This window comes from Alosa alosa, chromosome 24 (assembly GCF_017589495.1).
Source record: "Alosa alosa isolate M-15738 ecotype Scorff River chromosome 24, AALO_Geno_1.1, whole genome shotgun sequence".
Lineage (NCBI taxonomy): Eukaryota > Metazoa > Chordata > Actinopteri > Clupeiformes > Clupeidae > Alosa > Alosa alosa.
Window position 1 is genome coordinate 9,857,829 of NC_063212.1, and position 15,000 is coordinate 9,872,828.

The following is a 15,000-nucleotide window of genomic DNA, read 5'->3' on the forward strand; positions in this document are numbered from 1 at the left end:
TCTATCCAGCCACTACCCCCAAACCAACTACACCCAAACCTTCCACACCCAGCCCATCTACACCAACACCATCTACTCCAAAACCAACAACACCAAGGCCAATTCCAACAACAACACCAGGTAAGTAACAATACTGCTGCTTTAATTCACTACCTAGATTGTCCTAGTGGCCAGCATATGTACAGACTTGATAACATGTTTTTATTTTTTAAATAATTAAGTAGCCTAACATGAAAGTCTCCTCGTCATCTCTGCATTTATTTCCTCTTCCATTTTTTCTCAACTTCTTCATTCTCTCTTGTTATACAGTGACGTGCCCCCTAATTCTGACTTTTGGAGTGTGGTCCGTCATCGTCCCCACCTGCCAGAAACCCAACATTAACTCCAGTAACTGCACTGGGACCTGTGTAGCTGGCTGTTTCTGTAGACCAGGCTTTGTGCTGTCAGGAAACCGGTGTGTTCCCGTTGATAAGTGTGGCTGTCTGGATGACAACAACAACTACTATGAGGTATAATCAAGACAGAAATATTACTTTTGTGGTATTTAACCTATCTTTGGATTAAGTATCACCAAAATAAAATAACTCCTAACAAACTTGTTTCTCCATCAGCCTGGAGAGGTTGTGTTTGGGGATGGCTGCTCCAAGCTGTGTCGCTGTGCTGGAAACTACACTCTCTCCTGCGTGGACAACACCTGTGCTCCCACTGAGGAGTGCCGAGAGGTCAATGGAGTCCCTGGATGTTATCCTCAAGGTATTTTTTTTTTTTTTAAATCTCTTTTCCTCAAGTTTCTGAGATTTTGTGTGGCATGCTTTAACTTTTGGTTTCTATTAATAGTATCTATCTTTTTTCATCCACAGGCACCTCCACCTGTATTGCCTCTGGTGATCCTCACTACACCACCTTTGATAAGCAGAATTACAACTTCATGGGCAACTGCACCTATCTGATGTCCAAGCCGTGCAACACCACGGGTCTGCCACACTATGAGGTCCATGTGTCCAATGAGAACCGCAACAACAACAACAGAATCAGCTACGTATCAGCGGTGCATGTCTACGTCCATGGAATGACCATATCCATCCTTAAAGGAGGAACCGTGCGGGTAAGATATAGGATGCAAGTAGCACACAGCTATTGAAAAATAGAAGTGCAAATATCCATGCAGAATGTTTTGATTCTAACTATTCCCATAGGATGTCTTTATGTAATGCTGCTCAAATGTGTATCATGCAGTGGTTCAACATTGTACTAAAAGTAGTAGTGGTCCATATGTGTATCAAGTGTATGGATGTCCCTTCACTCTCTTCTCTGTGTGTATCCCCAGATCAATGGGACCAATGTGAACCTGCCTGTGAACCCAGCTGCAGACGTTTCTGTCTACAAGTCTGGAAAACATTACACCGTGGCCATGAGTTTTGGAGTGACCGTTCGCTACGATGGCAACCACTTCATGGACATCAAAGTGATTGCAGCGTGAGTAAAAATCAGGATACAGGTTGATGCTTGTACATTGATTGTGTATTTTTCAGATGTATGTAAATATCATGAGGGTGGTTTTACTGGAATAATCAGCTGTTTTATCTTGCTCTGTCAACTAAAACCTCCTTAAATCCTCCTTATTGGCACCAAATCCATCCTCTCTAAAATAAATCACTTTTCCATCTCCATCGACAATTCATCTGTGTCCCCCTCCCCCCAGGTTAAGAGTCTGGGTATCATCCTAGATAGCACTTTGTCATTCCAGTCCCACATCAATAACATCACTCGGTCAGCATATTTCCATTTACGTAATATCTCTCGCTTGCGCCCATCTCTCTCCCCCAACAATGCTGAAATTCTGGTTCACACCCTGGTCACCTCCCGCCTAGACTACTGCAACTCTCTCCTCTATGGTTTACCTGACAAATCCATCCATAAACTACAACTGGTCCAAAACTCTGCTGCCCGCATCATTACCAGAACCCCCTCCATCAGTCACATAACACCTGTCCTGCAGCAACTTCATTGGCTCCCCTTCAAATACCGCATAATTTACAAGATCCTCCTCCTTACATTTAAAGCTATTAACAATCTTGCTCCTCAGTATCTCACTGAGCTCCTCCATATCAAGACACCCATCCGTTCTCTCAGATCTTCTTCCTCCATCCAGCTCATCCTCCCACCTGCTCGTCTTGTTACCATGGGGTCTAGAGCTTTCAGTCACTCAGCCCCCCACCTCTGGAACTCTTTGCCCCACTACATTCAACACTCCACGTCCATAACCACTTTCAAATCTCACCTAAAAACTCATCTTTTCAGACAGGCCTACTCTCTTTAATTTTTTCTTTCTTTCTTTCTTTTGCTTTAGTATTATCTTGTTATTGTATTGCTTGTTTTCTCTGATTGCTTGTTTAATGGATTGAATGTTTTATTGTTGATTTTGTAAGGTGACCTTGATTGTTCAGAAAGGCGCCCATAAATAAAATGCATTATTATTATTATTATTAAAACAAAAAAATGTTGCTTCCATAGATACAAAGAGAAGCTTTGCGGCCTTTGTGGAGATTACGACGGCAACCCCAAGGACGACTTCCGTACGCCCACAGGCGAACTTGTGACAAAACCGAATGACTTTGGAAACAGCTGGAACTCTGACCCAGAGTAAGATTTTACAGGGAGCACCATAGCAACGTTTTACCACATAAAATGTACATGTAGTTGAGGACATAAGTACTTTGGCTTCTGCAAATACTTGGTAGCATGAGACAGTTAGGCATGAAGACAGACTAAGGCACATTGACCGCTAATTAATGGACTCAACATGTGCATCTAAATTGTTGTTTACCTCTGTTTTGTATACACAGATGCAACAAATCTCCTGAGGTGCCTGTACCTGGTTGTACACCAGAGGAACAAGATAAATATGAGAAACCTGCCTTCTGTGGAATCATACTGGAAAGCAACGGCCCATTCGCTATGTGCCACCCCAAGGTTAATCCCAATGTGAGTAAAAGCACGTCCATTATGAAAAATGGGTTATGTTAAAGGAGTCTTTTTATTGCAACATTTAGATACACTTTAGATTTTAAAAGTGAGCTAACAATATATTTCCATGTGTGTTCTGATCTGCTCCAGAGCTTCTTCAAGGACTGCATGTTTGACGTGTGTGAGCTGGATGGACTGCACTCTGCCCTGTGTGAGGCCATAGAGGCCTATGTGAATGAGTGTCAGGATCGTGGAGTCACCATCGGATCATGGAGGAACAGCACCTTCTGCCGTGAGTCTTAATCGCCTTCATGTTGTTGGTGGTTCTGTACATTAGTTGAAGAAAAAAAAGGATTTAGCAAATGAATAACTATTTTTGTCTTTTTTCTATCAACAGCCCTGACCTGCCCTCCCAACAGCCACTTTGAGTCCTGTGCTCCACCCTGCCAGCCTTCCTGTGTCACACCTTCCCCAGGGCAGTGTAATGGACCGTGTGCAGAGGGGTGTGTGTGTGACCCAGGATACGTTCTCAGTGCTGGCAAGTGTGTCAGGAACGACAGCTGTGGATGCCAACACACCAATGGCCAGTACTACCAGGTGAATACATTAATGCAATGACTGACTTATTTTCTGATGAGTGATTGTTTGTATTAATGGTTATTCTATACTTCCCCCAAAAGACATTATTCTCCACTTTCTTATTCAGCTTATATAATGCAGTTGTTAAATGGTTACTAATATTTTTCTACTTTTCATTTTCAGCCTGGAGAGGAGTGGTACACCTCTAACTGTGACCTGAAGTGCAGGTGCAATCCTCCTTTCGTCAGCTGCAGTGATGGACAGTGTCCCCCTTCACAGGAGTGTAGCGTCCAGGGAGGACTTCTGGGCTGTTACCCCATTGGTAGTGTATTTTTTTTTAATTTAATATATGAAGAACCTTTCCGTTAGTTTGTGATGTATGCCCTCAAAGCTAAACAATTGTAATTTTGTCAAACAATGTATGAGATATTTCAGTAATATTAGATACTGTTATACTGTGTACCAGAACTCTAACAACTGATTGTTTCCCCCTTCTATCCAGCCACTACCCCCAAACCAACTACACCCAAACCTTCCACACCCAGCCCATCTACACCAACACCATCTACTCCAAAACCAACAACACCAAGGCCAATTCCAACAACAACACCAGGTAAGTAACAATACTGCTGCTTTAATTCACTACCTAGATTGTCCTAGTGGCCAGCATATGTACAGACTTGATAACATGTTTTTATTTTTATTTTTTAAATAATTAAGTAGCCTAACATGAAAGTCTCCTCGTCATCTCTGCATTTATTTCCTCTTCCATTTTTTCTCAACTTCTTCATTCTCTCTTGTTATACAGTGACGTGCCCCCCTAATTCTGACTTTTTGGAGTGTGGTCCGTCATGCGTCCCCACCTGCCAGAAACCCAACATTAACTCCAGTAACTGCACTGGGGCCTGTGTAAGCGGCTGTTTCTGTAGACCAGGCTTTGTGCTGTCAGGAAACCGGTGTGTTCCCGTTGATAAGTGTGGCTGTCTGGATGACAACAACAACTACTATGAGGTATAATCAAGACAGAAATATTACTTTTGTGGTATTTAACCTATCTTTGGTTTAAGTATCACCAAAATAAGATGACTCCTAACAAACTTGTTTCTCCATCAGCCTGGAGAGGTTGTGTTTGGGGATGGCTGCTCCAAGCTGTGTCGCTGTGCTGGAAACTACACTCTCTCCTGCGTGGACAACACCTGTGCTCCCACTGAGGAGTGCCGAGAGGTCAATGGAGTCCCTGGATGTTATCCTCAAGGTATTTTTTTTTTTATCTCTTTTGCTCATGAACATTTTAAGTTTCTGAGATTTTGTGCGGCATGCTTTAACTTTTGGGATCTATTAATAGTATCTATCTTTTTTCATCCACAGGCACCTCCACCTGTATTGCCTCTGGTGATCCTCACTACACCACCTTTGATAAGCAAAATTACAACTTCATGGGCAACTGCACCTATCTGATGTCCAAGCCATGCAACACCACTGGTCTGCCACACTATGAGGTCCATGTGTCCAATGAGAACCGCAACAACAACAATAGAATCAGCTATGTATCAGCGGTGCATGTCTACGTCCATGGAATGACCATATCTATCCTTAAAGGAGGAACCGTGCGGGTAAGATATAGGATGCAAGTAGCACACAGCTATTGAAAAATAGAAGTGCAAAATATCCATGCAGAATGTTTTGATTCTAACTATTCCCATAGGATGCCTTTATGAAGTGCTGCTCAAATGTCATGCAGTGGTTCAACATTGTACTTAAAGTAGTAGGTGTCCATATGTGTATGAAGTGTCTGCATGTCCCTTCACTCTCTTCTCTGTGTGTATCCCCAGATCAATGGGACCAATGTGAACCTGCCTGTGAACCCAGCTGCAGACGTTTCTGTCTACAAGTCTGGAAAACATTACACCGTGGCCATGAGTTTTGGAGTCACTGTTCGCTACGATGGCAACCACTTCATGGACATCAAAGTGATTGCAGCGTGAGTAAAAATCAGGATACTGGTTCATGCTCGTACATTGATTCTGTATTTTTCAGGTGGATTTCAATACCATAAGGCTGGTTTTACTGGAATAATCAGCTGTTTTATCTTGCTCTGATATATAAACTAAAACAAAACATTTTTGCTTCCATAGATACAAAGAGAAGCTTTGTGGCCTTTGTGGAGATTACGACGGCAACCCCAAGGACGACTTCCGTACACCTACAGGCGAACTTGTGACAAAACCGAATGACTTTGGAAACAGCTGGAACTCTGACCCAGAGTAAGATTTTACAGGGAGCACCATAGCAACGTTTTACCACATAAAATGTACATGTAGTTGAGGACATAAGTACTTTGGCTTCTGCAAATACTTGGTAGCATGAGACAGTTAGGCATGAAGACAGACAAAGGCACATGGACCGCTAGTTAATGGACTCAACATGTGCATCTAAATTGTTGTTTACCTCTGTTTTGTATACACAGATGCAACAAATCTCCTGAGGTGCCTGTACCTGGTTGTACCCCAGAGGAACAAGATAAATATGAGAAACCTGCCTTCTGTGGAATCATACTGGAAAGCAACGGCCCATTCGCTATGTGCCACCCCAAGGTTAATCCCAATGTGAGTAAAAGCACGTCCATTATGAAAAATGGGTTATGTTAAAGGAGTCTTTTTATTGCAACATTTAGATACACTTTAGATTTTAAAAGTGAGCTATGTTATATTTCCATGTTGTGTGTTCTTATCTGCTCCAGAGCTTCTTCAAGGACTGCATGTTTGACGTGTGTGAGCTGGATGGACTGCACTCTGCCCTGTGTGAGGCCATAGAGGCCTATGTGAATGAGTGTCAGGATCGTGGAGTCACCATCGGATCATGGAGGAACAGCACCTTCTGCCGTGAGTCTTAATCGCCTTCATGTTGTTGGTGGTTCTGTACATTTGTTGAAAAAAAAAAGGATTTAGCAAATGAATAACTATTTTTGTCTTTTTTTCTATCAACAGCCCTGACCTGCCCTCCCAACAGCCACTTTGAGTCCTGTGCTCCACCCTGCCAGCCTTCCTGTGTCACACCTTCCCCAGGGCAGTGTAATGGACCGTGTGCAGAGGGGTGTGTGTGTGACCCAGGATACGTTCTCAGTGCTGGCAAGTGTGTCAGGAACGACAGCTGTGGATGCCAACACACCAATGGCCAGTACTACCAGGTGAATACATTAATGCAATGACTGACTTATTTTCTGATGAGTGATTGTTTGTATTAATGGTTATTCTATACTTCCCCCAAAAGACATTATTCTCCACTTTCTTATTCAGCTTATATAATGCAGTTGTTAAATGGTTACTAATATTTTTCTACTTTTCATTTTCAGCCTGGAGAGGAGTGGTACACCTCTAACTGTGACCTGAAGTGCAGGTGCAATCCTCCTTTCGTCAGCTGCAGTGATGGAGAGTGTCCCCCTTCACAGGAGTGTAGCGTCCAGGGAGGACTTCTGGGCTGCTACCCCATTGGTGAGTTTTGTATAACTAAATGCTTTAAGTGTATGCTTTAAATTAAGTAAGCTTACAGTCACTACAACAATGGTTATTCTGTCTTTCATTAGCAACAACACCCAAAGCAACAACACCCAAACCAACAACACCCCGACCATCAACTCCCAAACCATCAACTCCCAAACCTACAACTTCCAAACCTACAACGCCCCGGCCAACAACTCCCAAACCAACCACTCCAGGTATATCTGTTGTTTAGAAGAGAAAGATCCTTCATTTAGATAAGTTTGTCAAGTAGAGAAGAGCTTGAACTATCAAAAAATTTAAATTATTGGTCTTAGATAAAACTGCTTGCTACCCAACTTTATAATCCAACAAGTGGCCTATACATGCACCCTGATGGACAAACCAAAAGATAACTATTCTATCCATCAATCAATTGAACGGAGCCTTTTTCCAGATCTTGAATCTTGGTAGATCTGTAGTTGTGAGTATGTGAACTTCACATTTCTCTTTGTCTCTGTCTCCATTCCCCTCTCCCTCTAATCCCCCAGTGAAGTGCCCCCCCAATGCGGAGTATATCGAGTGTGGCCCAGCCTGCATCCCCAGCTGTAGGGAGCCTTCCACCAACTGCACTGGATCCTGTATCACCGGATGCTTTTGCAAGCCCGGTTATCTCTTCCGAGGCTCGCGCTGCGTGCCTGTGGAGAAGTGTGGCTGCCTTGACGCTAATAACAACTACTATGAGGTACAAAGAGTTTCTTATGGAGGGGAAGGGAAGTTTGAGTAACAGCATATGGTACACAACTGTATTTGTGTAAATATATAAATACTGTATAACCTGCTGTTATTTCCTCTCTTTAGTCCGGAGAGATCGTCTTTGGGGATGGCTGCTCTAAGCTGTGTCGCTGTGCTGGAAACTACACTCTCAACTGCGTGGACAACAGCTGTACTCCCACTGAGGAGTGCCGAGAGGTCAATGGAGTCCATGGCTGCTATCCCAAAGGTAAGTGGTGTTGTTCACGTCAGCTTCGTTTTCCTCCAAGAGTATGTAAGAACAAAAACAAGAGTGACTTCATAAATGCTTTACTGGATAGCCACAAAATTGCCCAGAGTCCAGCAGCGGCTGTTTGAGAGGGAAACCACAAAGCCCTTAACTATTTCTGAAAATAACAGTTACCCCTTACTATTCTTTTGTGCCTTGTTTTTTAAATCTTTGAAACCATAGATAAGTCACATATTTTGAGGTCACATTCCTCCCTCTCAGGCTCACACTGTGAATAAGCTGATACTTTTCATGGGCTTGACTCTTTTGTGTGGTCAGAGCAAGCTATTCAGCCGGCCATTGTTCCCTTCTCTCATGTGCACAAATTAAAGTTGAGGACATCTAAGGTTCAACAATGAACTTAAAGGAATAGTTCACTCGAGAAAGGCACTCCTGCCTTATACATGTCAGTTGTCGTAAAATGTTTTGCTTGTCTATGCCAATTGAAATTGGCAAGGAAATATATTCAGTTACTGACACTGTACAACAGTAAACAAAAAGAACTGGCCACCATTGACTTCTGTATTCAAACAAAGACTGTTTCTAAATAAAAGACTTTTTGACTTCAAAATCACCAAGTGTCTTACAGAAACGATGCCTTCTGCTGGGAATGAAGATGACTACATAATGACCATTCTGATCCCATGACCACGCGCATAGCTACACTGTCAAACTCATTTTGAGCAGCGCTGTCGAATCAGTGGGCGACACCATCTGGTGGTCATCGGGCCAGATGTGTGTTTTTCATGATTGTCATGCTTCTCTTTAGTGTCCGCCTCTAATGTTTTTTAATGTTTTTTGCCTCCAGACGACTCCACCTGTATTGCCACCTCTGATCCCCACTACACCACCTTTGATAAGCGCAAGTACGACTTCATGGGCAACTGCACGTATCTGATGTCGAAACCTTGCAACACCACCAGCGTGCCTCACTATGAGGTCTACGTGACCAATAAGAACCGACAAAACAATTACAAAATCAGCTACGTGGACTCTGTGCACGTCCATGCCAAAGGGGTGACAGTGTCCATTCTGAGAGGAGGAGATGTGCAGGTGAGGAGAAGTTAAAGAGAAGAAAAGTAGGCTATAGGAGCTGCCGTGCAAGCGGGTGGCAGAGTGCCACCCCATCTCTCTCTCCCTCTCACTTCCTGTCTCTCTCCACTGTCATATCTGCAAAAAAGCAAAAGCTCCAAAAATATACTTTAAAAAAGAGACAAAAAGACAAAGTAAAAAAAAAAGAAATTGTGGCCATTAATGAGTATGTTTTGGTTATTTGATGATTAATTCCTATTTCTACCCAGAGAGCAGCAGTTGATTGTTTACACGTAAAATAGAGCAGTGGCTCATGAAATATGTATCACTGCATGTGCTGTGTGTCTCATCCAGCTCAATGGGACCCGAGTGAACGTGCCTTTCAGCCCAGCTGCAGACGTTTCTGTCTACAAGTCTGGAAAACATTACACCGTGGCCATGAGTTTTGGAGTGACTGTTCGCTACGATGGCAACCACTTCATGGACATCAAAGTGATTGCAGAGTGAGTAACAACAGTCAAAGCTGTTAAACACCTAAAATACACCTAAATATGTAGTGACCGATTAGTCATAGTGGTGCATAATGTCTGCCCTTATCGTTTTGCCAGTTATAAGAACAAGGTGTGCGGGTTGTGCGGAGACTACAACGGGAATGCCAAGGATGATTTCCGGAATTCCTCCGGCCATCTGGTGACCAGCCCTGTGGAGTTCGGGGATAGCTGGAACGTTGACTCAGAGTAAGACCGCATAGACACACACACACACACACTCACAGTTACCACACAGGCATGGATAGTTTGCTCTTAGTCAAGTGTGCCCTCCCTAAAATAAGATGAAGTGTTAATGGTGCTATGTAAATCAACTCAATAGAGGGTGAAATGGACTTCAATAAACACAGGCGGAGAGATTCTTAACGTAACTGTTTCCTGATTGTTAGATGCAACAAGATACCCGATGAGGTTTATCCAGGCTGCACAGATGACCAGCAGGATGAGTATGAGTCTCCTGCCTACTGTGGAATGATACTGGACAGCAAAGGCCCATTTGCCATGTGCCACCCCAGGGTTAATCCAAATGTGAGTTACAAACTAACTAAATATTAGTTGTGCATTAGGAATGTGGATGAGAAACCCCAGTGTATTAAATCAGGGTTTTCCGATTATACTGTAAGAATACCATTCATCCATATAGCAATCATAATGCTAAATGTTGTTTTCCAGAGCTTCTATAAGGACTGCATGTTTGACGTGTGTGAGCTGGATGGACTGCACTCTGCCCTGTGTGAGGCCATAGAGGCCTATGTGAATGAGTGTCAGGATCGTGGAGTCACCATCGGATCATGGAGGAACAGCACCTTCTGCCGTGAGTCTCTAGGGACCAGCTATCACGGCACATACATTCTAAACATTGATCCTAAGATAGTGCTTAAGCAAAATTGCACAAGTGAGAGTGGTGAAATATCACTATGGCGGTGATTTGGCCGTAGGTAATCATAGTTATGGTAATATCTGCTACCAACATCACAATCACTAGCTATATTGCTTTTAATTATTAATAATTAATGTGTCTCATTAGCATTATAGGTCAGGTTGTAGTTTAGGGGCTTAAGGCCCTTGGCTATATAAAGTGAGACAATGTCTTAAGACAATGTCTAACATTATTGATGTTCCTTTGACCCCCAACAGCTCTAAAATGCCCTGACAACAGCCACTTTGAGTCCTGTGTCTCACCTTGCCAGCCTTCCTGTGTCCTGCCAACTCCTGGTCAGTGTAACGGGACGTGTGCTGAGGGGTGTGTGTGTAACCCAGGATACGTCCTCAGCGCTGGCAAGTGCATCAAGAACGACAGCTGCGGATGTGAACACAATGGACTGTACTATGAGGTGTGTGATTTTTTTTTAACCCTTAAAGGTGTAGGTTTTTGAACATTCTAAGTTCCGCAACAATTAAAGGTTCTAAAATTCTATGTTGAATTCAATGAACCCAGATATTCTTTAGAACGTTCATTTCTCAACATTCCCGTACTCCTTTAAGGGATATATTATTTTTATTTATTAATGCTGACCATGCAATAACATCCATAAACATATACACCGACAGTGTTTTTTTTTATTTTTTTTTTTTATTGATATTTTATGATAACAATGGTCCTCCTGGCTTTTCAGTCCGGTGAGGAGTTCTACTCTAACGATTGTAAGCAGAAGTGCAAGTGCAATTCCCCCACTGTTACCTGTGAGGCCACCGATTGCCCCCCAATGCAACAGTGTGGGGTCCAGGAAGGCATTGTTGGTTGTTACCCTGTCGGTAAGTATGGCTCTCATCTCCTGGACTTCAGTGCTTAAACTGACCTACATAAGTTGTTGAGTTGAGTTGAGTTGCACATTCTGTGGAAGATGTTGCAGGTCGTAGGTCTTAGGTCCTCTAAAGTTAGGACGTAACTAAGTGTAGTTCGTAAATTTCGAGCTAGGCAGCCATTCACCAGTGTTGCACATAATACCCATGCTCAGGTTGTGTGTGTTTTCCCAGGTTTTGAAGACTGCACGATTTCAGGAGACCCTCACTATAGCACCTTTGATGACAAATTCTACACTTTTATGGGCACCTGCACGTACACCCTGGCACGAACCTGCAAGAACAGCACAGGTGAGAGGGTGACCCCTGGTGGATGTGAATGGGAACTCCATCAACCTGACCCACACATCTTATAAAACACCCTTATGGTGAATTAGATAATGCATCAATTGAGACCAAAGAAATGGAAATAGCTTTGTCTTGTACTCAAACCTCTGTTCTGCCTTTAACATTACTCTAAAATATTTTATCAGTGAGGAAATTATTTGGAAGGATTTGAAATCCACCAGAAATCCGCCGTCAGGTTTGGGGCCACCCGTCACCCAAGCTCAGTGAGATTGACCACACCGCCTCTCTCTCTCTCTCTTCATTTTTAGGGCCGTGGTTCTCAGTGGAGGCAAAGAATGAAGAGAGAGGAGTGTCCGGCGCCTCATACCTCAGGAAGCTCTATGTGACGGTCGACGGCATCACGGTGACCATGATGAAGAGCAGAAGAACGCTGGTAAGCAGATTTAGCATCAGAACCCATATGGGCCTTCATATTGTGTGCTATTGTGGGTAGAGTTGCTTTTCTATATGTTGGTTACATACTGTAAATCAACGACCATATCCCCCAACACAAAGATGCACATACACATACACATACACATACACACACACACACACACACACACACACACACACACACACACACACACACACACACACACACACACACACACACACACACATCTGCATGATTAAGTTTTATTTTATCCATATTCCAGCCTCTAAGTAATCTCGGGATTAATGGGACATATCTCCTACATCTGCCCTCCTCTTCAATAACTTCATTCATCCTGCCATCTATACTGTTGTCACTGCCCACACACACACACACACACACACACAGGCAAATCTATTTAAATAAGTCCTGGCCATGTTACAACATGCTCTACTTGAGCGCAGCTCTTCTGGTCTTTAATCTTCCAAGGGGATCAGAGGGGGTTTTTACTTCAGAGGTCTTATCTCTTATCTCTTAACAAGGAAGCGATTTACGGTCAATGGCCTGTAGGTGTTAACTCTTGACCCCCCACTTATCATTTTTTTTCTTTCTTTCTCTATCCATCCCTCACTCTCTCACTGTTCTTTGTCTTTCTTTCTTATTTCTCTCTCTCTCTTTGTTTCGTTGTCTTTCTTTCTCTCTCTCTCTCTCTCTCTCTTTGTTCTTTGTCTTCTCATTCTTCTCTTTCTCTCTCTCTCGCATGGTGCAGGTGGATGGGCGTAGAGTGGCCCTCCCTCACTCGCCATCTCCGCTGATGTCTCTGTCCCTGGCTGGGCAGTACATCACCCTTCAGACCACCTTTGGGCTCCGAGTGCGCTGGGATGGCAACCACTATGCCCAAATCACCGTGCCCAGGTTTGGACACACACACACACACACACACACACACATCCATGCCACTTATAAAGATAAGCGCTTTAAATCTCTTGTTTCACTTGCTGGTGAATCTTTTAGTGTGTTACTTCAGTTGGAAAATCCTCATCGTTATTCTACTTTTGTCTTTTTTATTTCTCGGCCACTCTCACGTTCTTCTCTGTGTCTGACCTCTCTCAGCACACATCATGACCAGATGTGTGGCCTGTGCGGAGACTTTGATGGTAACCCCAGCAATGACTTCACCAAGCCAGATGGTACCCAGGCTGAGAGCTCTGATCAGTTTGGGAACAGCTGGCAGACAAATGAGGATGAGGATGATGTGTGAGTGTGTGCACCTTCACCGTCTCTCGGATTCCACTGTTTCACAATATCGTGTTTTCATTCTCCTCTGAGCAACAGGTATTAGTGCTCCCAGTAGGGGCAGATTTACTGAGGGTATTTACTTTTAAATAGTTGCACAAGAGGTTGCAGCATCTTGTGCAGCAAATTTCTTGATAGGGAAACTTGACCGTTAGTTTTTAATGCTATGAATAAGTTTAGTCTGACTTGTTTTGTTGATATACCCCTGACCTTCTGGTCATTTATTAGTCAGAAGGCAAAGAAGGATTGTTGCGCTTAGATGACAGTTTTTAAGTCCAGGTGCGAACCAATACTGTGAGCAAGAGGCTATGAGTGGCTCGCTCTCTGAAGAAGGTGACTAGACAAAGTATTTTTAAATAAAAAGCCAGAGCAGATGTTTCAGCCATCCGGCTATTCTCAGTGCTCTCAATGGTTATTTATTAGTCACAACAGGGATATATGAATATTTCATACTATATATATATATATATAATACCACCCATCCATCATGTCAACTTGACTCAAATCTGTGTTTAATAGGTGCAAGCCTGATGTTTCCCCTGACCCTCCCTGCAAACCAGAGCTGGAGGCTGTTGTGACCAACCCTGCTAACTGTGGGAAGCTCAAGGACCCCGCGGGTCCCTTCAGGTAAGGACATATCACAGACACCACAGACACTGTGCTAGACTTGTGAGAACACAGTGAGACTTGTGAGAAACACACTGAGACTTGTGAGAGTCATCATTTTGTGCTCTCAACCGGTGTTGTGTACTATCTGTCTCACTCCTGGCCTCTCTTGCGTCCGCCCGTGTCCAGAGATTGCGTAAAGGTGGTGGACCCGCTGCCGTTCTTCCAGAGCTGCGTGTTTGACATGTGCCGTTACGACGGTATGCAGCAGATGCTGTGTGACCAACTCCAGGCCTACACCGATGCCTGCCTGGGTGCAGGAGCGCTGGTCCACCAGTGGAGGGAGCCAGAATTCTGTCGTAAGTCTTCCCCCCTCTTTCTCTGTCTCTGTCTCTCTCTCTCTCTCTCTCTCTGTCTCTCTCTCTTTCTCTCTCTCTGTTTTTCTCTCACACTCTCTCTTTCTCCTTCTGTTCCCCACATGAACTTACACAGTAACATGACCCCCCTGTCTTTCTGTCTCTGCAGCGTTGGCCTGCCCCCCGAACAGCCACTACACCATGTGCGTCAGCTCCTGTCCAGAGACTTGTCTGGGGGTCAGCGGGCCACAGGGCTGTGGCAGCAAGTGTGTGGAGGGCTGCCAGTGCAACCCCGGCTTCGTTCTGAGCAACGACCAGTGTGTCCCGCTCAAGGACTGTGGCTGTGTGGATCCCCAAGGCTCATATCACCCTGTGAGTGTCCACGCCGAAACAACGACACCGTCTGTGCTCACACACAGAGAGAGAGAGAGAGAGAGAGAGAGAGGGAGGGAGGGAGAGGGAGAGAGAGAGAGAGAGTGAGGAAGAGAGGGAGAGAGAGAGAGAGAGACAGTCTTTAGATACCATGAAAACTAAACTATACAGACATATACAGTACAAAATATTTACACATCAGATTATTTTCAAAAGATTA

At 43.9% G+C, this 15,000-nt stretch overlaps 1 protein-coding gene across 1 annotated transcript in view; it reads left to right on the forward strand.

Moving 5' to 3' along the window:
* zanl (zonadhesin, like) overlaps positions 1 to 15,000 on the forward strand; it is a 32,970-nt gene that overhangs the window by 1,367 nt on the left and 16,603 nt on the right. The window contains exons 2-38 of the mRNA XM_048235729.1: positions 10 to 120; positions 310 to 509; positions 612 to 753; positions 861 to 1,105; positions 1,328 to 1,476; positions 2,515 to 2,643; positions 2,847 to 2,985; positions 3,118 to 3,259; positions 3,365 to 3,564; positions 3,730 to 3,868; positions 4,049 to 4,159; positions 4,355 to 4,557; positions 4,660 to 4,801; positions 4,915 to 5,159; positions 5,379 to 5,527; positions 5,682 to 5,810; positions 6,014 to 6,152; positions 6,287 to 6,428; positions 6,534 to 6,733; positions 6,899 to 7,037; positions 7,130 to 7,261; positions 7,574 to 7,767; positions 7,884 to 8,025; positions 8,873 to 9,117; positions 9,451 to 9,599; positions 9,705 to 9,833; positions 10,034 to 10,172; positions 10,317 to 10,458; positions 10,782 to 10,978; positions 11,261 to 11,399; positions 11,622 to 11,738; positions 12,044 to 12,168; positions 12,920 to 13,065; positions 13,264 to 13,407; positions 13,966 to 14,073; positions 14,242 to 14,411; positions 14,578 to 14,780. Coding sequence (XP_048091686.1) covers positions 10 to 120; positions 310 to 509; positions 612 to 753; positions 861 to 1,105; positions 1,328 to 1,476; positions 2,515 to 2,643; positions 2,847 to 2,985; positions 3,118 to 3,259; positions 3,365 to 3,564; positions 3,730 to 3,868; positions 4,049 to 4,159; positions 4,355 to 4,557; positions 4,660 to 4,801; positions 4,915 to 5,159; positions 5,379 to 5,527; positions 5,682 to 5,810; positions 6,014 to 6,152; positions 6,287 to 6,428; positions 6,534 to 6,733; positions 6,899 to 7,037; positions 7,130 to 7,261; positions 7,574 to 7,767; positions 7,884 to 8,025; positions 8,873 to 9,117; positions 9,451 to 9,599; positions 9,705 to 9,833; positions 10,034 to 10,172; positions 10,317 to 10,458; positions 10,782 to 10,978; positions 11,261 to 11,399; positions 11,622 to 11,738; positions 12,044 to 12,168; positions 12,920 to 13,065; positions 13,264 to 13,407; positions 13,966 to 14,073; positions 14,242 to 14,411; positions 14,578 to 14,780 — 5,816 coding nt within the window. The remainder of the gene's footprint in view (positions 1 to 9; positions 121 to 309; positions 510 to 611; positions 754 to 860; positions 1,106 to 1,327; positions 1,477 to 2,514; positions 2,644 to 2,846; positions 2,986 to 3,117; positions 3,260 to 3,364; positions 3,565 to 3,729; positions 3,869 to 4,048; positions 4,160 to 4,354; positions 4,558 to 4,659; positions 4,802 to 4,914; positions 5,160 to 5,378; positions 5,528 to 5,681; positions 5,811 to 6,013; positions 6,153 to 6,286; positions 6,429 to 6,533; positions 6,734 to 6,898; positions 7,038 to 7,129; positions 7,262 to 7,573; positions 7,768 to 7,883; positions 8,026 to 8,872; positions 9,118 to 9,450; positions 9,600 to 9,704; positions 9,834 to 10,033; positions 10,173 to 10,316; positions 10,459 to 10,781; positions 10,979 to 11,260; positions 11,400 to 11,621; positions 11,739 to 12,043; positions 12,169 to 12,919; positions 13,066 to 13,263; positions 13,408 to 13,965; positions 14,074 to 14,241; positions 14,412 to 14,577; positions 14,781 to 15,000) is intronic.